The sequence below is a fragment of the Bombina bombina genome, chromosome 7 (genome assembly GCF_027579735.1).
Source record: "Bombina bombina isolate aBomBom1 chromosome 7, aBomBom1.pri, whole genome shotgun sequence".
Classification (NCBI taxonomy): domain Eukaryota; kingdom Metazoa; phylum Chordata; class Amphibia; order Anura; family Bombinatoridae; genus Bombina; species Bombina bombina.
The window spans coordinates 286,161,334-286,188,185 of NC_069505.1; the positions used below are offsets into that span (position 1 = coordinate 286,161,334).

The 26,852-nt window shown below is 43.0% G+C and overlaps 1 protein-coding gene across 3 annotated transcripts in view; it reads left to right on the top strand.

The window, feature by feature from the left end:
• The first annotated feature begins 369 nt into the window (after nt 1-369).
• The window catches only part of ABTB1 (ankyrin repeat and BTB domain containing 1), a 60,975-nt gene continuing 34,492 nt past the window's right edge, over nt 370-26,852 (top strand). The window contains exons 1-6 of one of the 3 annotated variants that reach the window (XM_053720822.1): nt 371-945; nt 8,158-8,220; nt 11,601-11,656; nt 20,295-20,439; nt 20,554-20,713; nt 20,862-20,907. In XM_053720822.1, the coding sequence (XP_053576797.1) occupies nt 890-945; nt 8,158-8,220; nt 11,601-11,656; nt 20,295-20,439; nt 20,554-20,713; nt 20,862-20,907 (526 nt within the window). In that variant the 5' untranslated portion in view covers nt 371-889. Of the gene's footprint in view, nt 946-8,157; nt 8,247-11,600; nt 11,657-20,294; nt 20,440-20,553; nt 20,714-20,861; nt 20,908-26,852 lie in introns of those variants that run through there. The other 2 variants (XM_053720823.1, XM_053720824.1) reach the window with 2 other exon arrangements.

Sequence of the window (26,852 nt, forward strand, 5' to 3'; positions counted from 1 at the left end):
ATATATATATATATAACTAGGGAGTGTGGAGCCCCTAGGCAGTACAGTACATTAGGCGTCCATTAGCTATCTAATCTATTCGGATGTGCTCGCGTATCTGTCACCATGACTCAGTCACAATTGTATAGTACGCGGGACAAGCCGTATGAAATAATAGCTTCAGGGGCGTGGCTAGAGGTGGAGCCTTGTGTTATGTTGAGTCCTTCCACATGTCCTTGTCAGTGACTGGGCGTGGCTTGTCTCAGTTGTCAAATTTATTTATAAAAAAAGCGGAGACCCCTGAAAATAGGCGTGGCTACCAGAGGGATGGGCGTGCTTACTTGATAGTGGGCGTCGCCATAGAATTCGATGGGGAGGAGCATGCAAGTGAATTGGCGTGGTTTAGCCTTGGCTGTGAGTGACACTGGGTAATATGATTTGCGCTAGCTTGTGAGTGACACTGGGTATGATTTGCTCTAGGTTGTGTGTGACCCTCGGTATGATTTGCTCTAGGTTGTGATTGACACTGGGTATGATTTGCTCTAGGTTATGAGTGACACTGGGTATGATTTGCTCTAGGTTATGAGTGACACTGGGTATGATTTGCTCTAGGTTATGAGTGACACTGGGTATGATTTGCTCTAGGTTGTGAGTGACACTGGATATGATTTGCTCTACCTTGAGTGAGTGGGCGGGGAGTAAGAGTGAGTAGGCGGGGCCTGTAAGTGACAAGGCGGTGCTCCGTTGTGCAGTGTGCGGCTTCCGGTTGTGTCCCGGGTAGTACTAGTGAGTGTCCCGCAGCTGCAGAATCACTAGGTCCGGCCGCTGAGTGCCGGTGCTTCCGCTCGTTGTGCCTAGAACCCGTCGGGTCAATGAGCCGCTTGCCAAGCCCATCGTCAGGCCCGGGCCCATGGACACCAGCGAGCTGTTCAGCAGCTGCAGGAAAGGAGACATCTTCCGTGTGCGGTGAGACCCTTACTGAGACAGCTTGGGGAGAGAGAGAGTGTTGGGGGGCCTGAGTGAGAGTTAAGGAGACACTTGGGGTGGTCCTGAGTGAGAGTTTGTGAGGGAGATAGTTGGGGGGCCTGAGTGAGAGTTATTGAGGGAGACATTTGGGGGGTTCCTGAGTGAGATTTTGTGAGGGAGACAGTTTTGGGGGGTCGTGAGTGGGAGTTAGTGAGGGAGACATTTGGGGGGGGAGGTCCTGAGTGAGAGTTAGTGAGGGAGACAGTTGGGGGGAGGTCCTGAGTGAGAGTTAGTGAGGGAGACAGTTGGGGGTCACAGAGTTAGTGAGGGAGACAGTTGGGGGTCACTGAGAGTTAGTGAGGGAGACAGGGGAGTTAGTGAGAGAGACAGTTGGAGGGGTTAGTGAGGGAGACAGTAGGGGGGTCCTGAGTGAGAGTTAGTGTGGGAGACAGTTTTGGGGGGTCCTGAGTGAGAGTTAGTGAGGGAGACAGTTTTGGGGGGGCTCCTGAGTGAGAGTGAGTGAGACAGTTGGGGGGAGGTCCTGAGTGAGAGTTAGTGAGGGAGACAGTTGTGGGGAGGTCCTGAGTGAGAGTTAGTGAGGGAGACAGTTGGGGGTCACTGAGAGTTGGTGAGGGAGACAGTTGGGGGTCACTGAGAGTTAGTGAGGGAGACAGTTGGGGGTCACTGAGAGTTAGTGAGGGAGACAGTTGGGGGTCACTGAGAGTTAGTGAGAGAGACAGTTGAGGGGTTAGTGAGGGAGACAGTAGGGGGGGTCCTGAGTGAGAGTTAGTGAGGGAGACAGTAGGGGGGGGTCCTGAGTGAGAGTTAGTGAGGGAGACAGTAGGGGGGGTCCTGAGTGAGAGTTAGTGAGGGAGACAGTAGGGGGGTCCTGAGTGAGAGTTAGTGAGGGAGACAGTTGGGGGGTCCTGAGTGAGAGTTAGTGAGGGAGACAGTTGGGGGGGGTCCTGAGTGAGAGTTAGTGAGGGAGACATTTGGGGGGGGGTCCTGAGTGAGAGTTAGTGAGGGAGACAGTTGGGGGGGGTCCTGAGTGAGAGTTAGTGAGGGAGACAGTTGGGGGGGGGGGGGTCCTGAGTGAGAGTTAGTGAGGGAGACAGTTGGGGGGGGTCCTGAGTGAGAGTTAGTGAGGGAGATAGTTTTGGGGGGTCATGAGTGAGATTTAGTGAAGGAGAATGTTTTGGGGGGGTCCTGAGTGAGAGTTAGTGAGGGAGACAGTTGGGGGGGTCCTGAGTGAGATTTAGTGAAGGAGAATGTTTTGGGGGGGTCCTGAGTGAGAGTTAGTGAGGGAGACAGTTGGGGGGGGTCCTGAGTGAGAGTTAGTGAGGGAGACAGTTGGGGGGGGGGTCCTGAGTGAGAGTTAGTGAGGGAGACAGTTGGGGGGGGTCCTGAGTGAGAGTTAGTGAGGGAGACAGTTGGGGGGGGGGGGGGTCCTGAGTGAGAGTTAGTGAGGGAGACAGTTGGGGGGGGTCCTGAGTGAGAGTTAGTGAGGGAGATAGTTTTGGGGGGTCATGAGTGAGATTTAGTGAAGGAGAATGTTTTGGGGGGGTCCTGAGTGAGAGTTAGCGAGGGAGACTGTTTTGGGGGGGGGGGGTCCTGAGTGAGAGTTAGTGAGGGAGACAGTGTGGGGGGGTCCTTAGTGAGAGTTAGTGAGGGAGACAGTGTGGGGGGGTCCTTAGTGAGAGTTAGTGAGGGAGACAGTGTGGGGGGGGTCCTTAGTGAGAGTTAGTGAGGGAGACAGTGTGTGGGGGGGTCCTTAGTGAGAGTTAGTGAGGGAGACAGTTGGGGGGGCGTCCTGAGTGAGAGTTAGTGAGGGAGACATTTGGGTGTCACTGAGGGTTAGTGAGGAGACAGGGGAGTCAGTGAGAGAGACAGTTGGGGGGTTATTGAGGGAGACAGTTGGGGGGGGTCCTGAGTGAGAGTTAGTGAGGGAGACAATTGGGTGGGAGGGGTCCTGAGTGAGAATAAGTGAGGGAGACAGTAGGGGGGTCCTGAGTGAGAGTTAGTGTGGGAGACAGTTTTGGGGGGGCTCCTGAGTGAGAGTGAGTGAGACAGTTGGGGGGAGGTCCTGAGTGAGAGTTAGTGAGGGAGACAGTTGTAGGGAGGTCCTGAGTGAGAGTTAGTGAGGGAGACAGTTGGGGGTCACTGAGAGCTAGTGAGGGAGACAGTTGGGGGGAGGTCCTGAGTGAGAGTTAGTGAGGGAGACAGTTGGGGGTCACAGAGTTGGTGAGGGAGACAGTTGGGGGTCACTGAGAGTTAGTGAGGGAGACAGTTGGGGGTCACTGAGAGTTAGTGAGGGAGACAGTTGGGGGTCACTGAGAGTTAGTGAGGGAGACAGTTGGGGGTCACTGAGAGTTAGTGAGGGAGACAGGTGGAGGGGTTAGTGAGGGAGACAGTAGGGGGGGTCCTGAGTGAGAGTTAATGAGGGAGACAGTTGGGGGGGGTCCTGAGTGAGAGTTAGTGAGGGAGACAGTTGGGGGGTCACTGAGAGTTAGTGAGGGAGACAGTTGGGGGTCACTGAGAGTTAGTGAGGGAGACAGTTGGGGGTCACTGAGAGTTAGTGAGAGAGACAGTTGAGGGGTTAGTGAGGGAGACAGTAGGGGGGTCCTGAGTGAGAGTTAGTGAGGGAGACAGTAGGGGGGGTCCTGAGTGAGAGTTAGTGAGGGAGACAGTAGGGGGGGTCCTGAGTGAGAGTTAGTGAGGGAGACAGTAGGGGGGGTCCTGAGTGAGAGTTAGTGAGGGAGACAGTTGGGGGGGTCCTGAGTGAGAGTTAGTGAGGGAGACAGTTGGGGGGGTCCTGAGTGAGAGTTAGTGAGGGAGACAGTTGGGGGGGGGGTCCTGAGTGAGAGTTAGTGAGGGAGACAGTTGGGGGGGGGGGTCCTGAGTGAGAGTTAGTGAGGGAGACAGTTGGGGGGGGGGTCCTGAGTGAGAGTTAGTGAGGGAGATAGTTTTGGGGGGTCATGAGTGAGATTTAGTGAAGGAGACTGTTTTGGGGGGGTCCTGAGTGAGAGTTAGTGAGGGAGACAGTTGGGGGGTCCTTAGTGAGAGTTAGTGAGGGAGACAGTGTGGGGGGGTCCTTAGTGAGAGTTAGTGAGGGAGACAGTGTGGGGGGGGTCCTTAGTGAGAGTTAGTGAGGGAGACATTTGGGTGTCACTGAGGGTTAGTGAGGAGACAGGGGAGTCAGTGAGAGAGACAGTTGGGGGGTTAGTGAGGGAGACAGTTGGGGGGGGTCCTGAGTGAGAGTTAGTGAGGGAGACAATTGGGTGGGAGGGGTCCTGAGTGAGAATAAGTGAGGGAGACAGTTGTGGGGGGGGGTCCTGAGTGAGAATAAGTAAGGGAGACAGTTGGGGGGGGGTCCTGAGTGAGAGTTAATGAGGGAGACAGTTGGGGGGGGTCCTGAGTGAGAGTTAGTGAGGGAGACAGTTGGGGGGTCACTGAGAGTTAGTGAGGGAGACAGTTGGGGGTCACTGAGAGTTAGTGAGGGAGACAGTTGGGGGTCACTGAGAGTTAGTGAGAGAGACAGTTGAGGGGTTAGTGAGGGAGACAGTAGGGGGGGTCCTGAGTGAGAGTTAGTGAGGGAGACAGTAGGGGGGGTCCTGAGTGAGAGTTAGTGAGGGAGACAGTTGGGGGGTCCTTAGTGAGAGTTGTTGGGAGAGGGGGTCCTGAGTGAGAGTTAGTGAGGGAGATAGTTTTGGGGGGTCATGAGGGAGATTTAGTGAAGGAGACTGTTTTGGGGGGGTCCTGAGTGAGAGTTAGCGAAGGAGACAGTTGGGGGGGGGGTCCTGAGTGAGAGTTAGTGAGGGAGACAGTTGGGGGGGTCCTTAGTGAGAGTTAGTGAGGGAGACAGTGTGGGGGGGGTCCCCTTAGTGAGAGTTAGTGAGGGAGACAGTTGGGGGGGGGGGCATCCTGAGTGAGAGTTAGTGAGGGAGACATTTGGGTGTCACTGAGTGTTAGTGAGGAGACAGGGGAGTCAGTGAGAGAGACAGTTGGGGGGTTAGTGAGGGAGACAGTTGGGGGGGGCATCCTGAGTGAGAGTTAGTGAGGGAGACATTTGGGTGTCACTGAGTGTTAGTGAGGAGACAGGGGAGTCAGTGAGAGAGACAGTTGGGGGGTTAGTGAGGGAGACAGTTGGGGGTCAGTGACAGTTAGTGAGGGAGTCAGTGAGAGAGACAGTTGGGGAGTCCTGAGTGAAAGTTAGTGAGGGAAACATATGGGGGGTGTCCTGAGTGAGAGCTAGTGAGGGAGATATTTGGGGGATCCTGAGTGAGGTAGGCTGCCAGGGGGAGTCACTAACAATTACAGAGACGGCTAAACGACCAAGAAATAAGAGGGAGAGGAGAGCATGTGTGTGAAAGGATTGAGACATAATGGGGGGAGGTTAGCACAAATGAGTGGCCTGGGAAATAGGAGGGGAAGAGAGCATGTCGGGACTGAAAGGGGGGGGGGGGACCACCAGTAGAGCAATATTTTAGTAGCCTTAAAGGGACATGAAACCCACTTTTTTATTTCATGATTTAGAAAGAGAATGCAATTTTAAACATCTTTCTAATTTACTTCTATTATCTCATTTGTTTTATTCTCTTGATATTCTTTGCTGAAAAGCATATCTAGATATGCTCAGTAGCTGCTGATTGGTTGCTTCACATAGAAGCCTTGTGTGATTGGCTCACTCATGTGCATTGCTTTTTCTTCAACTAAGGATATCTAAAAAATGAACCAAAATAAATAATAGAAGTAAATTGTAATGTTGTTTAAATTTGTATTCTCAATCTGAATCATGAAAGAAAGATTTGGGGTTTAGTGGCCCTTTAAGGGCGGCATTTACATTTATGCTTATTAAACACAGATTGTTTACTAAACTTGTCCAGATATATGTAAGATTGTAAGGTACCCATTGTCTCCCCTCCAGAGGTCTCTTTTGTGTTGTAGCTCCTTGTTTGCCCCACCAGAAATCCCCTAAACACATACAGTATATGGACACCTGAACATCACACCTATACAAGCTTGTTGGTCACCCCTTTACAAAACCATGGACATTTATATGGAGTTTGTTTCCCCTTTTAGCTACAACAGCTGTAACTCTCGTCTGGGAAGACTTGCCACAAGATTTTGAAGTTTGTGTGAATTTGTGCCCATTAAGCCAAAAGGGCATTTGTGAGTTTAGACACCAATGTTAGACAAGGTCTGAATTGCAGTCATTCCACTCCATCCCGTCTAAAATGTCTTTGTTTCCTGTACAGCCCTTCATTGAAAGGAAGTAGCCTAGCTCAAAACTCTTTAAGCAATCCCAGACCATTACGCCTCCTCCACCATACTTTACAGTAGGTACTATGCCTTCTTGTAGGTAGCGTTCTGGCATCCACCACACCCAGATTCTTCCATCAGTCTACCAGATAGTAAAGTGTGATTTTTTAACTCGCTATATGCTTCAGCACTCAGGGACTCTGCTCTGTGAGTTTGCATAGTCTACAAGTTTGTGGCTGGGCCGCTGTTGCTCCTAGATGCTTTCACTTTACAGCACTTACAGTTGACCAGGTAGGGCAGATTTTTCTCAAAATGACTGTAGCGGTAGCAGGGACTGAGCCCACAAACATGTTATTGTCATTAGTGCACTTTGTCACTAGCAGGGACTGAGCCCACAAACATGTCACTGTCATTAGTGCACTTTGTCATTAGCAGGAACTGAGCCCACAAACATGTTATTGTCATTCCTGCACTTTGTCACTAGCAGGAACTGAGCCCACAAACATGTCACTGTCATTAGTGCACTTTGTCACTAGCAGGAACTGAGCCCACAAACATGTCACTGTCATTAGTGCACTTTGTCACTAGCAGGGACTGAGCCCACAAACATGTCACTGCCATTAGTGCACTTTGTCACTAGCAGGAACTGAGCCCACAAACATGTCACTGCCATTAGTGCACTTTGTCACTAGCAGGAACTGAGCCCACAAACATGTCACTGTCATAAGTGCACTTTGTCACTAGCAGGGACTGAGCCCACAAACATGTCACTGTCATTAGTGCACTTTGCCACTAGCAGGGACTGAGCCCACACACATGTCACTGTCATTAGTGCACTTTCTCACTTACAGGGACTGAGCCCACACACGTCACTGTCATAAGTGCACTTTGTCACTAGCAGGGACTGAGCCCACAAACATGTTACTGTCATTAGTGCACTTTGTCATTAGCAGGAACTGAGCCCACAAACATGTCACTGTCATTAGTGCACTTTGCCACTAGCAGGGACTGAGCCCACAAACATGTTACTGTCATTAGTGCACTTTGTCATTAGCAGGAACTGAGCCCACAAACATGTCACTGTCATTAGTGCACTTTGCCACTAGCAGGGACTGAGCCCACAAACATGTTACTGTCATTAGTGCACTTTGTCATTAGCAGGAACTGAGCCCACAAACATGTCACTGTCATTAGTGCACTTTGTCATTAGCAGGAACTGAGCCCACAAACATGTCACTGTCATTAGTGCACTTTGCCACTAGCAGGGACTGAGCCCACAAACATGTTACTGTCATTAGTGCACTTTGTCATTAGCAGGAACTGAGCCCACAAACATGTCACTGTCATTAGTGCACTTTGCCACTAGCAGGGACTGAGCCCACAAACATGTTACTGTCATTAGTGCACTTTGTCACTTACAGGGACTGAGCCCACAAACATGTTACTGTCATTAGTGCACTTTGTCACTTACAGGGACTGAGCCCACAAACATGTCACTGTCATTAGTGCATTTTGTCACTAGCAGGGACTGAGCCCACAAACATGTCACTGTCATCAGCGCACTTTTTCACTAGCAGGAACTGAGCCCACAAACATGTCACTGTCATTAGTGAACCTTGCCACTAGCAGGGACTGAGCCCACAAACATGTCACTGTCATTAGTGCACTTTGTCACTAGCAGGGTTTGAGCCCATAAACATGTCACTTCATAAGGGCACTTTGTCACTAGCAGGACTGAGCCCATCCATAACGAACTCAGTGCCAAGTTGTGGTTGCTGACTGTCACTGTCTTGTGATAGGTGACATCTGATGTTAGTTTTTTTTTTTTTTTTTTCTCTCCGGTGATGTTTTGGAGCGAGGCCAGACCTGTGACATGAAATACTCTGCTGAATGTTCCCTGACCCCTCCCCTGCTGCTGTCACTTATCTGCAGTGCTCTCTCTTTTATCTGCAGACACCTTGTGGAGCAGAGAGACGTGGAACTGAATGTACGTGATAAGTGGGACAGCACACCCCTGTAAGTGTCTCTGCAGGATTGTGACGGTCAGTATTGTATATTACTGCTGGGCAGAGCGCGAGGAGAGCCCCCATGGGCTAATGACACCGCTCTGACATTCTTATATAAAGAAAATTAGTAGCAGCGCCCCCTGTGGTTAGAGCATGTAGTGTAGTAGTTTATTTAGCTTGTCCCTCTCTTACAGGCAGAACTAAACTCACATTAAACAAATGCACCACAGAATATTAATGACACTAAACTAATAATAAAAGGGACTTAAAAACCCAGCATTTAATCTTGCTGTAAAAGTTTAGTTAAAGGGACTGTTTACTGTAAATGTCCCCCCATTAATGCGTTCTCAGTGATCCATTTTACCTGCTGGAGTGTATTGACTTGTTAACAAAGAGCTCCTTTACCTTTATTTTGTTATATGAAATAGCTTTGTTTGTTGTAACCACCACCAGTACTGAAATATGAATACTGCAGTATCCTCCTTAGAAAAGTTGTGTAACTCATTGGGTGAGAGGCGGAGACCAATCCATTTGAAAATAAGTTCCTGCAGCATCTTTAAATACAATGAATCCATCAGCTGTTTGGGTACATTGTCCCTTTAAAGGGAATTAAAGCAAAAACAGGTTCAATAGATGACTGTATATTGCAAAGCTGTTTTACAGATCTCTTTATATTTTAGTCCCACTTGTTATTACTAGAGATACAACAGTAGTGGCATTGTGCTGCAGTCACTGGACACACTCCTTGAAAAGCTTTTTACATTTTGTTTACATTAATTCCTTTGCTGTGGACAATTAGGGACAGAAGTAAACAAGTGTGTGATGAGAATCTGGTTAGGTTATGTGTTATACCCCATGTTGTCCTTTTTGTGTGTGTGGTTTTTTTTTTTATAATTTTGTTTATAGAGAAATTTATGAAAAATCCTCTTTATCTTAGGGATGTTTGATCTGAAACATTTGGATAATTATATAAAATAAAATGCCACTACATGCGATCTGTTTGCTGATTTATTTGTTAACCTTTTAAGGCCGTTAAGACGTTCTATTCCGTCCTGGCCGGGCTTTTGCGCCGTTAAGACGGAATAGAACATCCTAGCCATTTGGCTGTCCTGAAGCCAATGGCGCTTCCAGGATACGATCGCGGTCTGGAGGGCGTGCCTAACGTCACAGGGACGCCCCTCTGACCCGATTCCATCCATTGAAATCTCGCAATCGCAGAATTTCAATTTGTCTACATCGGAATGTTGTTCTGCTGTAGACAAATTGACCCTGTCATGAAAGGGTTAAAGTTAATGTAAATTTTGATGCTAAAGTGCTTGGTTTTTTAAAAATTCGATTAAAAACAGGGGCACTTTAATTCATCAAAATTTACATTTCACTCCTGTTGTGAAAAAAAACTTACCTTTAAACTTGACAGCCGCTCCAGCTTCCCCCGGTTGTGGCAAGCCATTTCTGACATCAGAAATGATGGATCGATCATCCTCCAATCACGGCTTCCCCCTGGGGAATCAGTGTCTGATTCAACACCGTGATTGGAGGAAGCCGGATTCCTCATTTTAGACCCAGGAAGAGGCTTTGCGACAGGCGGAGGAAGCTGGAGCAGCTGTCAAGATTAAAAGGTAAGTGTTTTTGTTTTTTTCACAGCACGAGTGAAATGTAAATTTTGATGAATTAAAGTGCCCCTGTTTTTAATCGCATTTTAAAAACCGGGAACTTTAGCATCAAAATTTACATTCACTTTAAAATCGAATAATAATTTTGCATGTCAACTTTTTCTGCTCCCTGTTTTGTTTTGTCTTCATCTCTTTTTTTATTTAACAGATAAGAAACCGTAAATCTTTCTTTCATGATTCAGACAGAGTAGTAATTGTAAACCACTATTTAATTCTATTATCATTTTATTCTTTCTTCATTCTCTTGGTATCTTTTGTTGAAAAGCAGGGACGTAAGCTTAGGAGCCGGCACATTTCTGGAACACTATATGGCAGCACTATTTCCTGCCACATAGTTCTCCAGATGCTACCTAGGTGTCTCTTCAACTGAAATATAATGGCAACAAAGCAAATAGAAGTAAATTGGAAACTTTTAAAAAATGGTTTGTTCTGTCTGAGTCACAAAAGAAAATGTTTGGGTTTCATATTCTTTAAAATAATAATAAAAAAACGTAGTGTATTCGTTATGTACCATAGGAAAAACAAAGGATCCCACAGGAGTGTATCTTTGCTGCAAGCCGGATCAGTACTGAACCTACAGATTTGGTATTTAAAGGGGCACAAAACCCAATTTTATTTTCGTTCATGATTCAGACATTCTTTTAGCTAATTAGCTTCATTCTCTTTGAATCCTTTGTTGAATTAGCAGCAATGGACTACTCAGAGCTAGCCGAAAAACACATCTGACAAGGGGCATATATGTGCGGCCACCAATCGGCAACTAACTCCCAGCCCGAAAACACATCTGACAAGGGGCTTCTATGTGCAGCAACCAATCAGCAGCTAGTGAGCATATCTAGATATGCTTTTCAGCAAAGTATATCGACAATAAAACGAATTAGATAATAGAAGTAAATTAGAAAGATGTTTAAAATTGCATTCTCTTTCTAAATCATGAAAGAAAAAATGTGGATTTCATGTCCCTTTAAGTGTCTTAAATATACATTCTCTCTATGAATCATTCAAGTATAATTTTGACTTTCCTATCCCTTTAAGCTGTCTCCAACCTCCCACATCGTTTTATGTGCAGTATTTCACTACATCTGCTCATCTCTGTTCTTTGTGAACAAATTTATTGAAATAACAAAGGAGATGGTGAGACAGGGGAGGCTGCTTCACATTTAATGAATCTAGGGTCTATCAAGAATGTTTCTGGGGCACCCTAGGGATCTTTACTTACGCTAAAAGTTGTATATTTCCCAAGCCCAGCAGATCAGTAAAGTGAATGTAAATTTTGATGCTAAAGTGCCCGGTTTTTAAAATTTCGATTAAAAACAGGGGCACTTTAATTTGCGGTGTCTGCGCTATTGACAGTAACATATTCACTAACAGTCTCCTTCGGCCTCTCCAGTTCCTGCGCTGCTCTACAAAGCCAGTTAAGTAAAGCTCCCATGACTCTCAGCTCTTGAATAGGCTTCCTAAGATAACACAGGGTCTGGTGAGATTGGGGAAATAACCAAAGTGAGCTGCTGTAGGTCACTTGTACTTAGGAAATGTTATATGACAGAACGGTAGCCAGTGCCAGGGACGTATCTGCTTATGACAGTTCATTTATAGCAAAACAAGGTGTCACTTTATTACACAGATTTACTTTATATTCTTAGCAGCTCGTAGAAGCAAGAAAAATTTTAAAGCAAGTTTGTATTTCATTTAACAATGTTCTACTTTATCTCCAAAGGTACTATGCCTGTCTCTGTGGGCATGAAGAGCTTGTGCGCTACCTTCTAGCTAATGGTAAGAGTGTAATTGTGCCTTTAGGGTGGGATTTTATTCACTAGCGGAGCGGTACTGTTTGTGTAAGTAGGTTGTCTGTTTGCTGCTTGGTACACACAGATGGACATATACACAGACAAAATGTAATGTGCATTCATCTATGGTTCTATATCTAGTTTTTAGCCCTTCTGACAGGTTTTGTTCCTGAAGTAATCGGCAACAACGGTATCTAAGCCTCTGCAGACTGCCCCTTATTTCAGTTACAGTATATTAATATACTTTTTACCTCTGTGATTACATTGTATCTAAACCTCTGCAGACTGCTCCTTATCTCACTTATAATAATATACTTTCTTTTGCAAGATGTACCAAGTCCACGGTTTCATCCTTCCTGTTAGAAAGGATAATATCCCACAAGTAAGTGGCAAAGAGAACACCCACAGCAGAGCTGTCTATATAGCTCCCCCCTTAACTCCACCCCCAGTCATTCTCTTTGCCGGCTCTAAGCAGGAAGGGTAAAGTGAAAGAGGTGATAAACTGTTAGTTTTTATTTTTTCTTCAAGCAAGAGTTTGTTATTTTTAAATGGTACCGGTGTGTACTATTTACTCTCAGGCAGGAGATTGATGAAAATTTCTGCCTAGAGGATGATGATCTTAGCATTTGTAACTAAGGTCCACTGCTGTTCCCACAGAGGCTGAGGAGTACAGGAAAACTTCAGTGTGAGGAACGGTTTGTTGCTATACAGCAATGAGGTATGTTCAGTCATTTTTTTTTTCTGGAGAGACTGTGATATTTCAGAAAGGCTGACAGTATCCCCATGAGTGTAAGGGTAAGCAGTAATCCTAGACTTATAGGAGCATTACTAAGCTTGCATAAAGGGCTAAATTTTGGTTGACACTCAGTTTGAATGCTATTAACAAACGGTTGTGTGTTTTGGAAAGTGCTGTTTATAATCCTTTAATGGGGTTTTTAGAACCCACATGGCTGGTAAAACGCTTGGTGTGTTTTTTTTTTTGGAGGCCTTAGTAACATCGTGAGATGGGCGGGGCCTAATTTTGCGCCTCGGTTGCGCAGTTAATTTCTCCTGACAAGCAGCAAGCTACCACACAGGAGGGTCCTGGTGAACTTCTTGGGCCAAATCAAAGCTTTATTCCCTCATTACCAATCCCTAGGGGCAGGTAGGCGCCACAGCAGAGCTGTGGCAAGGTGCTGACAGGGTTTTTGCCGTTTTTTTTTACACTTGTCAATCCGGTTTGCATATTTGGGGGTTAATTGCTTAATTTACTTGTGGTGCAATCTTCCTAAAGCTTGTGGAATCTACTGTAAAAATTTGAGGTATTTTTAAGCAGTTTTGCAGTTTGTGTATGCCTTTTTTTTTTTTCTTTCTCTTAAAGGCACAGTACCGTTTTTGATAATTATTGTTTTTTCACTGAATAAAGTGTTTTCCAAGCTTGCTTGTCTCATTACTAGCCTGTTCAACAAGTCTGACATTGAGGATACTCCTTGCTCAATATGTTTAGAAGCCACTGTGGTACCCCCTCTTAGAATGTGTCCCACATGTACTGATATGTCTATAAATTGCAAACAGCATATTTTGACTTATAAGAGTTTGGCATTGGATGATTCTCAGACAGAAGGAAATCGGGTTATGACATCTAGTTCTCCCCAAGTGTCACAACCAGTAACGCCCGCACAAGAGACGCCGAGTACCTCTAGTGCGTCTAATTCTTTCACCTTGCAAGATATGGCCACAGTTATGCATTCTACCCTCACAGAGGTTTTATCTAAACTGCCTGGGTTGCAAAGAAAGCGCAGTAGCTCTGGGTTAAGAACAAATGCTGAGCTTTCTGACGCTTTAGTAGCCGTATCCGATGTACCCTCACAATGTTCAGAGATAGGGGTGAGGGATTTGCTGTCTGAGGGAGAGATTTCTGATTCAGGAAAGATGTTCCCTCAGACAGATTCAGATATGACGGCATTTAAATTTAACCTAGAACACCTCTGCTTATTGCTCAGGGAGGTTTTAGCGACTCTGGATGATTGTGACCCTATTGTAGTTCCAGAGAAATTGTGTAAAATGGACAAATATTTAGAGGTTCCTGTCTACACTGATGTTTTTCCGGTCCCTAAGAGGATTTCGGACTTTGTTACTAAGTAGTGGGATAGACCAGGTATTCCGTTCGCTCCCCCTCCTATTTTTAAGAAGATGTTTCCCATATCCGACACCATGCGGGACTCGTGGCAGACGGTCCATAAGGTGGGGGGAGCTATTTCTACTCTGGCTAAGCGTACAACTATACCTATTGAGGACAGTGCTTTCAAAGATCCTATGGATAAAAAATTAGAGGGTCTCCTAAAGAGAATTTTTGTTCATCAGGGTTTTCTTCTCCAGCCTATAGCGTGCATTGTTCCTGTAACCACTGCAGCTGCCTTTTGGTTCGAGGCTCTGGAAGAGGCTCTTCAGGTGGAGACCCCATTAGATGATATTCTGGATAGAATTAGGGCTCTTAAGCTAGCTAATTCTTTCATTACAGACGCCGCTTTTCATCTGGCTAAATTAGCGGCAAAGAATTCAGGTTTTGCCATTTTAGCGCATAGAGCGTTATGGCTTAAGTCCTGGTCGGCTGATGTGTCATCAAAATCTAAGCTTTTGACAATCCCTTTCAAGGGTAAGGCCCTATTCGGGCCTGAACTGAAAGAGATAATTTCAGATATCACTGGAGGGAAGGGTCATGCCCTCCCTCAGGATAAGTCAAATAAGATGAGGACCAAACAAAATAATTTTCGTTCCTTTTGAAACTTCAAAGGTGGTCCCGCTTCCTCTTCCCCTGCTGCAAGGCAAGAGGGGAACTTTGCTCAATCCAAGCCAGTCTGGAAACCTAACCAGGCTTGGAACAAAGGTAAACAGGCCAAGAAGCCTGCTGCTGCTACCAAGACAGCATGAAGGGGTAGCCCCCGATCCGGGAGCAGATCTAGTAGGGGGCAGACTTTCTCTCTTTGCTCAGGCTTGGGCAAGAGACGTTCAGGACTCCTGGGCTTTAGAAATCGTAACCCAGGGGTATCTTCTAGATTTCAAAGATTTTCCTCCAAGGGGGAGATTCCATCTTTCTCAATTGTCTGTAAACCAGACAAAGAGAGGCGTTCTTACGCTGTGTAGAAGATCTCTTTACCATGGGAGTGATCTGCCCAGTTCCAAAAACAGAGCAGGGGCAGGGGTCTACTCTAATCTGTTTGTGGTTCCCAAAAAAGAGTGAACCTTCAGACCAATCCTAGATCTCAAGATCCTAAACCAATTCCTCAGAGTCCCATCCTTCAAGATGGAGACCATTCGGACTATTTTACCAACGATCCAGGAGGGTCAATAAATGATCAACATGGACTTAAAGGATGCGTATCTACACATTCCCATCCACAAAGATCATCACCAATTCCTCAGGTTTGCCTTTCTGGACAAGCATTACCAGTTTGTAGCTCTTCCCTTCAGGTTGGCCACGGCTCCCAGAATTTTCACAAAGGTGCTAGGGTCCCTTCTGGCGGTCCTAAGGCTACGGGGCATAGTAGTGGTGCCTTATCTTGACGACATTCTAATTCAAGCGTCGACTTTCCAACTAGCCAAGTCTTACACAGACTTCGTGTTGGCCTTTCTAAGATCTCATGGGTGGAAGGTGAATGTAAAAAGAGTTCTCTTTCCCTTCTCACAAGAGTTTCATTCCTAGGGACTCTGATAGACTCGGGGGACATGAAGATATTTCTGACGGAGGTCAGGAAATCAAAGATTCTAGCCACCTGCCAAGCTCTTCATACACTGAGCCACTGTCGGCCGAGGAATGGAATGGAGGTAATCGGACTAATGGTAGCGGCAATGGACATAGTTCCGTTTGCTCGCTTACATATCAGACCACTGCAACTATGCATGCTCAGACAGTGGAATGGGGATTATGCAGATTTATCTCCTCAGATAAATCTGGATCAGGAGACCAGAGATTCTCTTCTTTGGTGGTTGTCACGGGATCACCTGTCCCAGGGAATGTGTTTCCGCAGGCCAGCGGGGGTTATAGTGACGACGGACGCCAGCCTACTGGGCTGGGGTGTAGTCTGGAATTCCCTGAAAGCACAGGGTTTGTGGACTCAGGAGGAGGCCCTCCTACCGATTAAATATTCTGGAATTAAGAGCGATATTCAATGCTCTTCAGGCGTGGCCTCAGCTGGCTTCGGCCAGATTCATCAGATTTTAGTCGGACAACATCAGGACTGTGGCTTATATCAATCATCAGGGGGGAACAAGGAGTTCCTTAGCGATGATAGAAGTATCCAAGATAATCCGATGGGCAGAGACTCACTCTTGCCATATGTCAGCAATCTATATCCCAGGGGTAGAGAACTGGGAGGCGGATTTTCTAAGTCGTCAGAATTTTCATCCGGGGGAGTGGGAACTTCACCCGGAGGTGTTTGCTCAACTGGTTCAGTTATGGGGAACACCAGAATTGGATCTGATGGCGTCTCGTCAGAACGCCAAACTTCCTCGTTACGGGTCCAGGTCAAGGGATCCTCAGGCAGTACTGATAGATGCTCTAGCAGTACCCTGGTCGTTCAACCTGGCTTATGTGTTTCCACCATTCCCTCTCCTTCCGCGTCTGATTGCCAGAATCAAAGAGGAGAGAGCTTTGGTGATTTTGATAGCACCTGCGTGGCCACGCAGGACTTGGTATGCAGACCTGGTGGACATGTCATCTCTGCCACCATGGTCTCTGCCACTGAGGCAGGACCTGTTGATTCAAGGTCCGTTCAAGCATCCAAATCTAATTTCTCTGCAACTGACTGCTTTGAGATTGAACGCTTGATTTTATCTAAGCGGGGTTTCTCTGAGTCGGTCATAGATACCTTGATTCAGGCTCAAAAGCCTGTCACCAGGAAAATCTATCATAAGATATGGCGTAAATATCTTTTTTGGTGCGAATCCAAAGGTTACTCATGGAGTAAGATCAGGATTCCTAGGATTTTGTCCTTTCTCCAAGAGGGATTGGAGAAAGGTTTGTCAGCTAGTTCCTTAAAAGGACAGATATCTGATTTGTCTATTCCATTGCGCAAGCGTCTGGCAGATGTCCCAGATGTTCGGGCTTTCTGTCAGGCTTTAGTTAGAATCAAGCCTGTGTTTAAACCTGTTGCTCCGCCATGGAGTCTAAATTTAGTTCTTAAAGTTCTCCAGGGGGTTCCGTTTGAACCCATGCATTCCATAGATATTAAGCTTTTATCTTGGAAAGTTCTGTTTCTATTTGCTATCTCTTCAGCTCGAAGAGTTTCTGAACTATCTGCGTTACAATGTGATTCGCCTTATCTTGTTTTCCATGCTGATAAGGTGGTTTTGCGTACCAAACCGGGGTCCTTCCCTAAGGTTGTTACTAACAGAAATATCAATCAGGAAATTGTTGTTCCTTCTTTGTGTCCTAATCCTCCTCCTAAGAAGGAACGTCTGTTGCACAACTTGGACGTGGTTCGTGCATTGAAGTTTTATTTGCAGGCAACCAAAGATTTTCGTCAAACATCCTTCTTTGTTGTCTATTCTGGAAAGCGTAGAGGTCAAAAGGCTATGGCTACCTCTTTCCTTTTGGCTGAAAAGCATCATCCGTTTGGCTTATGAGACTGATGGACAGCAGCCTCCTGAAAGAATTACAGCTCACTCCACTAGAGCGGTGGCTTCCACATGGGCTTTTAAAAATGATGCTTCTGTTGAACAAATTTGTAAGGCTGCGACTTGGTCTTCGCTTCATACATTTTCCAAATTTTCCAAATTTGATACTTTTTGTTTCTTCGGAGGCTATTTTTGGGAGAGGTTTTGCAAGCAGTGGTGCCTTCCGTTTAGGTTCCTGTCTTGTCCCTCCCTTCATCCATGTCCTAAAGCTTTGGTATTGGTATCCCACAAGTAAGGATGAAACCGTGGACTCTGTACATCCTGCAAAAGAAAACAAAATTTATGCTTTCCTGATATATTTCTTTCTTTTGCGATGTACCGAGTTCACGGCCCGCCCTGTCTATTCAAGACAGATAGTATTTTTTTTTTATTGAAAACTTCAGTCACCTCTGCACCTTATAGTTTCTCCTTTTTCTTCCTTGGCCTTCGGTCGAATGACTGGGGGGTAGAGTTAAGGGGGGAGCTATATAGACAGCTCTGCTGTGGGTGCTCTCTTTGCCACTTCCTGTTAGGAAGGATAATATCCCACAAGTAAGGATGAAACCGTGGACTCTGTAAATCGCAAAAGAGAGAAATTTATCAGGTAAGCATAAATTTTGTTTTTTACCTCTGTGATTAGCTTATATCTAAGCCTCTGCAGACTGCACCTTATTTCAGTTACAGTATATTAATATACTTTTTACCTCTGTGATTACCTTGTATCTAAACCTCTGCAGACTGCTCCTTAGCTCACTTATAATATACTTTTTACCTCTGTGATTAGCTTGTATCTAAGCCTCTGCAGACTGCCCCCTTATCTCAGTTCTTTTGACTGACTTGCATTTTAGCCAATCAGTGATGACTCCTAGGTAACTCCACATGCGTGAGCACAATGTTATCTATATGGCACACATAAAGTAGCATTATATAGCTCTGAAGAACTGTCAAAATGCACTAAGAGGCTGCCCTCAAGTGCTTAGAAATCAGCACATGATCCTACCTAGGTTTAGCTTTTAAAAAATAATACTAAGAGAACAAAGCGAAATTGATGATAAAAGTAAATTGGAAAGTTGTTCTGAATCATGAAAGTTTCATTTTAAATAAACTGCCTTTTAAGCTTTCAATTTTTTTTTGTAGTTAGATTTTTTTTTTGTGTATGAGAAAATATATATATTTTTTTAGAGGGACAGTAAACCCAATTTATTTTTCTTTCGTGATTCAGATAGAGCATGCAACTTTCTAATTTACTCCTATTATCAATTTTTCTTTGTTCCCTTGCTATCTTTATTTGAAAAAGGCATCTAAGCTTTTTTTTTTTTTTTTTTTGGTTCAGATTACTGGACAGCACTTGTTTATTGGTGGATGAATTTATCCACCAATCGGCAAAAATAACCCAGGTTGTTCACCAAAAATGGGCCTGCATTTAAACTTACATTCTTGCATTTCAAATAAAGAGAATGAAAAATTTGATAATAGGAGTAAATTAGAAAGTTGCTTAAAATTGCATGCTCTATCTGAATCACAAAAGAAAAAATGTGAAATTTTAAATCAAGCATAGAGCTGCAACAACTAATCGATATAATCGATAATGAAAATAGTTGTCTTTTCAATGCAAATTTTCTAAAAGAGTGAATAACAGAATGTTATAAACAGTGATGAGCAAAACAAAACCACAAATTTTTTGAAAAGAGGTAGAATTAGAGTTAGACTAATTATTATAAAAATGTGCTCTGCTGCTTAAAATTTGGACAAACAGTTGTGTTAATGTAAAGTTTTAGTCTGAAGTTTTATATTTGTTACACTCAGTATGTGGATTTTATTTTAAATACAGGGAAAATGTAATTAATTTGTTTTATCCAATTAGTCGATTAATCGAAAAAATAAGCAGCTGATTAATCGATGATGAAAATAATCGTTAGCTGCAGCCCTAGGGCATGTTAAATTAAATGTTTCAAACACGCACTTTGTTATTGGTAAAAAATCTCAGACATCTTTCAACGCATAACATAAAAAAAATAATCATATTTGTTTAATTATAATAATAATTATTATTATTATTGATGATGATCCCCAAGGCAGAACATACAGTGATGTGAGATGTCATCGCAGAAAATGCAGCATGTCTGCAGAAAGAACAGGACACATGCAGGAACTGTTAGCGCTTGAACTTTGTAGTGCTGCTCCACATTAGACAGTTCTCTTCAAACAGAGCTGTGCTCTGGCTGCACTGTGTAAATTTTCCTTAACACAGTGTATCCAGGGCAAACTGCTGCTTTAAATGAACAGTCAAATATGCAGTAGCATATTGCTTGTTGACTGGCTCTGAGATTTTTTTCAAACCCGCCCCTTAGCCTTTCCCAGTCTGCAAAGCTGTTTATTCTGAATGTAAGAGCACTGCATCTTTTTATTACTACATTTCTATGTTAGATCAAGAGAAAAGGATTTATTAGAGACATTTTAAAATGTCTTTTTTGCAGTGAATTTGCAATGCAATTTTCATCTACTGCACTATATTATAAAACATAAAATATTGCTTAATTCTTCAGTTATCCAACACATTGCAATTAAACTGGTGCCTTAGTGTAACTGTCTAATTTAAAATCAAAATTTATTTAAAAATGACCTGCAGAAAAATTTTCACTAAAAAAAATCTCATCGCAGAAAGTAAAGAAAAGCTGATGATGATAGTAATATAAATAATATTTTGTTCTCTTTGCATTAATTAGCACTAGTTCATATTGGGAAGCTACTATTTCACTGTGCTCAGTAAGTTGGCTACTGTACAGCCTGGGATTGGGTGCACTGATACTGCTGTATTGGAAATTTTGTGTGTGTATAAAATGTTGTTTTTTTTTGTTTGTTTTTTTAATTTTCTTCTGAATAGTTATATAAGTTTTTCTGCCAGGAAACTGTAACTTTGAACTGCCCTGTTAATAGATTTCTGACAGTCTAGTGGTCTCACATGACATCACCATCCATTCATTTATCAGGCGCTAAGTGTGAGGTGAACACGTTTGATGGCGAGCGTTGTTTATATGGAGCTCTGAATGACACCATTCGCAGGGTGCTGAAGGAGTACAAACAGGTCACTTCCAGATGTATGCAGAGAGATTACTACGATGATTTCCTGCAGAGGTGCGTGTACGGGGAGGGAGTCATTGGGAAATACAAGGTGTTTGTTTTTGGCTCTGGTATCAGTAGAACAAGTAATGTGCATAGTTTCTCTGTTCCTTACTTTACCCTTTGTAGACTCCTGGAGCAGGAATTCAGTAGTGATACCACCTTCATAGTGCATGGGGAGTCTTTTGGTGCGCACAGATGTGTCCTCAGTGCACGCAGCCCGTACTTTGCAGAAATGTTTGAGACCAAGTGGAAAGGAAAGAAAGTCATTGCTCTGAAACACCCGCTGGTGAGACTGGTATAATCTAAAACACTTGTGATTTTTCTAAGAACTAACTCATTTTAAAGGTTTTGTCCTTTCTGTTCTGACCATTATTCTGGCAGAAGCACTGACTGGCCCTCTGCTGTACGCTGAATAATCTGTTTTTTTATTTCAGATAAACCCAGCTGCGTTTGGCTCTATACTACAGTATTTATACACAGGTGAGTGCAGGACGAAAGTTGGAGATACATTTGTAGCTTAAATCGCAACACACCTTTTGTAGAGATTTATAACTGAATATCTGAGTGCACATGGCAGTAAGTCATTACAGTGATGGGCCTTTAGTTCTCTACCCAATGTGAGGTGGGCTAGTTCCAAGTCATTACCACATTCCATGCACAAAACCCTTTCTTCCATTAGTTCTAGACGCTCCTGGTCAATTTTATTTTTGAGATTTCCATCACAATGTTTCACTCTTATTGACGTGATCGGCCAGGTTATACCTGTTCCTGGCTTTAGACACCATGGGAGGTGTTTTTCATAGCGCCTCTATTAAGCTGCCATTAACAAACAGTTTGTTCGCTTAAACAAAATTAATTCTCCGGTCCTTGTAACCCCAAGGATATGGATGAAGTCCAAAACATGCAGCAGAGATTGTTGTGTGAGCTGGACCAGGTAAATTGTATTTAATTCTTCCCTAAAAGCAACTACTGTCTAGGGTGTTGGTTAATTTTGCCCCATCACAACTTCATTCTGCTTAGAATACACCTGGTTTATTGAAGGCACAATGTCTGTCTGCTGAAAATCAGCTAATACTTTATTGAGATTTAGTTTCATAACATTAGGTCAGTGCCTGAGAGCAAAAATGGGATTAGATAATGGTTGGTCACTTTTCTGATTAACAAAGTGACCAGCAAGAGAGCTCATCAGAACGGTTTGTTCAGTTGCCTCCACTCTTAGCATATCCAGATAATTATTGGAAAACTATCCGCTTAATAGTGTTAGTAGAGATCTGTGCCTAGAGCAGTATATTTGCACCTGAAATGACCTGTACAAACCCCATGTTCAGACAAGAATTATCTGCTATTTACAAACCCATCTTAGAAGGAGCTACTGCTGTTTGTAGAGGACTCTTTGTATGTTCTGTGCTTTTGTGGAAATATCTGTGAACTGTGAAACGTTCCCCCTTCTGGCATGATTTGAGTGGGCAGAGCACTGTAGCAGTAAGAGAGGCTGTAGATAGTTGTGCCCTTACAGTAGATGGTGTTTGCAGCATAACCTCATTTATTTAGCTAAAAATGTAGGTACTATTCACATTGCTGATGGGCACGATAGGCAATGTCACTGAAGGGGATGGGTCGGGTTTGAGTTTTAGTTCTCGCAGTATGCAAGGAACTAATAACCCTGCCGTAGCTCTTACTGTCTTGTGCAGTCGTGTTAGCATCATATTTATTGGAGACTAAGATGCGTTTTGTTGTTTAAAGGGACACTGAACCCAAATTTTTTTCTTTTGTGATTCAGATAGAGCATGCAATTTTAAACAACTTTCTAATTTACTGCTGTTATCAAATTTCTTTCATGTAATTGGCAAGAGTCCATGAGCTAGTGACATATGGGATATACAATCCTACCAGGAGGGGCAAAGTTTCCCAAACCTCAAAATGCCTATAAATACACCCCTCACCACACCCACAATTCAGTTTCACAAACTTTGCCTCCTATGGAGGTGGTGAAGTAAGTTTGTGCTAGATTTCTACGTTGACATGCACTTCTCAGCATTTTGAAGCCCGATTCCTCTCAGAGTACAGTGAATGTTAGAGGGATGTGAAGGGAGTATCTATTGAATACAATGGTCATCCTAACGGGGATCTATTTCATAGGTTCTCTGTCGTAGAGATTCATCTCCAACCTCCCTTTTCAGATCAACGATATACTGTACTCTTATATACAATTTCCTCTGCTGATTCTCGTTTCAGTACTGGTTTGGCTATCTGCTTTATGTAGATGAGTGTCTTTTGGTAATTATGTTTCTTTTATTTAAGACACTCTTAGCTATGGTTTGGCACTTTATGTTTAAAGTTCTAATATATGTTTCTACTTATATTTGCCATGATTCAGGTTTATCAGTATATTTCCTTTTTGCAGACTGTCAGTTTCATATTTGGGAAATGCATTTAAAAATAAATAAATAAATAAAAAGTTTTTCTTACCTGAAGTTTTTCAAAATTGACTTTTTTTCTAAATTGCGGGCTGTATTAGGCTCGCGAGAGAGCAAAATGCTATAATTTATTGCGTCATTCTTGGCGCGAGAATTACGTTTGTTGATGTAAATTTGTCATTTCCGGCATCTTAGTTGGCGCCGAGTTTTTTCACGAGGTTGCGTCATCTATGACGCTCGTGTTTGCTGCAGACGTTTTTTGCACCAAAAAATATTTTGTCAGTTGTGGGCGTTATACTTGGCGCCAAACTTTTTGACATTATTTGAGACTTCATTTCTTTTTGCTTCTGGTTTCCAGAGGCCTATTTTGTTTGCATTTCTTTCCCATTCCTGAAACTGTCATATAAGGAAATTGATATTTTGCTTTATATGTTTTTTCTCTTACATTTGCAAGATATCTCAAAACTGTTCCTGTATCAGAAAACACTGTTGGATTCCTGCTGACTGATATCAGTCCTACCAAAGCTAAGTTCATTTTAATGTTATAAATTTTATCTTTAGCTGTGGTTTGTAATAAGTTATCATGATAAACTTTTACATGCAGAGAAAATGTTCATCAGTATTAATGCATTGTCTATTGCTATTCTTTTAACATCTAATGTACAAGATATACCTGGGAATTTATAAGAATATTTTTCTGATTCTATTCTGAAGGCTTTGTCTGCCATTCCGCCTTCTAATAAAATGTAAAGGTCTTTTTTAAACTTCTCATTTAATTGATACATTTTCAAATGACCGACAACATACTGAATTATCCTTCTCTGATGAGGATTTATCTAATTCAGAAGATCCTTCTTCAGATATTGACACTAACAAATCTACTTTTTTTTAATTTTAATGGAGTACATTCGTTCTTTGTTGAAAAAGTGTTGATTATATTGGATATTGAGGAGACTAGTTCTTTTGTTTTTAAGGCTAGTTAACATTTAGATTCTGTTTATTAACCTCCTGTGGTTGCTTCAGAGGTTTTTTTTTTCCAGTTCCTAATACTAGGGAATAGAATAGGCCTGGTACTTCTTTTCCCAAAACTCCAAACTAACTGGAGAATACAATCTTTAAAACCTTAAAGAAGGAATTAAAGATCTCCAAAGTTAATGGGGCTATCTCCTATGGAAAATAGTATTTATTTTAAAGATCCTTTAGATGGGAAACTTGTATCTTATCTAAGGAAAATTTATTTATTTTCAGGTCTTTTTCTTAGGCCTGCAATTTCTTTGGCTTATGTTGCAGCTGTTTCCTCTCTTTTGGTTGGAAACTTTAGCGCAACAAGTATCGGATTATGATTTGTTTAGCATTATTAACTTGATTCAACATGCTAATAATTTCATTTGTAATGCCATTTTTTTGATATTATCAAAATTGAGGTTAAATCTATGTCTTTAGCTATTTTAGCTAGAAGAACTTTGTGGTTTCAATTTTGGAATGCTGATTTGATTTCTAAATCCAGATTTCTATTTTCTTTCCTTCCAAGGTAATAAATTATTTGGTTCACCGTTGGATTCAATACTTTCAACTGTTACTGTGGGGAAGGGAGTTTTTTTGCCTCAAGATTAAGTTCTAAGGGTAAAACTTAAGCTTATAACCATTTTTTGTTCTTAATAAGTAACAGAAACCTAATTCTTCCCCAAGTAATATGTTTCTAATTGGAAGCTTTCTTCAAAATGGAATGAATTCATTCATTTAAGAGATCTAAGCCAGCCCCCAAATTCGCATGAAGGTGTGGCCCTTATTTCAGCTTAGCCTGTAGGGGGCAGGTTAAGATTTTTCTAAACTTGTTTGGTTCAGTTCGGTCCAAACTCCTTAGATTCAGAATATTGTTTCTCAGGGGTACAGAATTGGATGCGGTGTAAATCCGCCTGTGAGAAGTCTTTTCTCTCTCTCACATATTCCAGCAATCCCAGTAAAGGCTCAGAGTTTCGTGAAGTGTGTTTCAGACCTGGAGTTATCTGGGGTATTCATACCAGTTCCGTTTCAGGAACGGGGTCTGGGGTTTTATTCAGAACTATTCATTGTCCCAAAGAAAGAAAATCTTTTGTAAGAGTACCATCTTTCAGAATGGTGATTATAAGGTCTATTCTGCCTTTTTTCAGTAAGTATAAGTAGACTTATAGAATGCATATCTTCATATTCTGTTTCATTCAGATTATTTTCATTTTCTGAGATTCTCTTTTTTTAGACAAGCATTACCATTTTGTTGCTGGCCTACCAACAGCTCTAGGAATCTTTTCAAAGGTTCTCGTTGTTTCCTTTTTTGGACGATATCTTGGTACTTGCTCAGTCTTTTCGTTCTGCAGAATTTCATATGATTCAACTTCTGTTGTTCTTTCAAAGACACGGTTGGAGGTTCATTTTATCAAGAAAGTTCCTTGATTCCTCGGATAAGGGTCGCCTTTTTTAGGTTTCCAGATAGAGACAAAGACATCGACGCAATCTAACAGACAAGAGACAATTTTTATTGGGTTCAGCTTGTTGGAACCTTCTGTCTCTATTTCCTTCAGTAGCTATTTGCATGGAAGTTTTAGGTCTCATGACTGCAGCATCGGACTCGTTTCCCTGTGCTTGTTTTCATATGAGACCTCTCCAGTTTTTTATGCTGAATTTATGGTGCAGGGATTATTCTAGGATATCACATCTAATATCCTTGAATCTCAATATTCAACTATCTCTGACTTGGTGGTTAGATCACCATCGTATAGTTCTACGGGTCTCTTTAGTTCATCCAACCTGGACCGTGATCACAACAGATGTGAGTCTTTTAGGTTGGGAAGCTGTCTGGGGATCTCTGACAGCATAAGGGGTTTGGAAATCTCAAGAGGCGAGATTACCAATCAATATTTTGTAATTCGTTGCGATTCTCAGAGCTTTTCAGTTTTGGCTTCTATTGAAGAGAGAGACTTTTATTGGTTTTCAGACAGACAATGTCACAACTGTGGCGTATGTCAATCATCAGGGTGGGACTCAGTCTTCAGGCTATGAAAGAAGTATCTCGGATACTTGCTTGGGCGGAATCCAGCTCCTGTCTAATTTATGCGGTCCATATCCCAGGTATAGACAATTGGGAAACAGATTATTTCACTCATCAGACCTTACATCCAGGAGAGCGGTCTCTTCACCCAGATGTGTTTTTTCAAATTGTTCAGATGTAGGGGCTTCCAGAAATAGTTCTGATGGCATCTCATCTAAACAAGTAACTTCCCAGGTACCTATCCATGTCCAGGGATCCTCAGGCGGAAACAATGGATACATTGTCACTTCCTTGGAGTTTTCAACCTGCCTATATTTTTCCGCCTCTAATTCTTCTTCCAAGAGTGATTTTCAAAATCATCATGGAGCAATCATTTGTGCTGCTGGTGGCTCCAGCATTGCCGCACAGGTTTTGGTATGTGGATCTTGTTCGAATGTCCAGTTGCCAACTTTGGCCACTTCCATTAAGGCCAGACCTTATATCTCAAGGTTCGTTTTTTTTTCCATCAGGATCTCAAATCATTAAATTTGAAGGTATGGAAATTGAAGGCTTAGTGCTTAGTCATAGAGGTTTCTCTGACTCCGTGTTTAATACTATGTTGCAGGCTCGTAAATCTGTTTCTAGAAAGATCTATTATCGAGTTTGGAAGATTTACATTTCATGGTGCTCTTCTCATAAATTCTCTTGGCATTCTTTTAGAATTCCTAGAATTTTTCAGTTTCTTCAGGATGGTTTAGATAAGGGTTTGTCTGCAAGTTCCTTGAAAGGACAAACTTCTGCTCTTTCTGTCCTATTCCACAGAAAATTGCTAAACTCCCTGATATTCATTATTTTGTACAGGCTTTGGTTCGTATCAAGCCTGTCAATAGATCAATCTCTCCTCCCTGGAGTCTTAATTTGGTTTTGAAGGCTTTACAGGCTCCTCCGTTTGAGCCTATGCATTCTCTGGACATTAGATTGCTTTCTTGGAAAGTGTTGTTTCT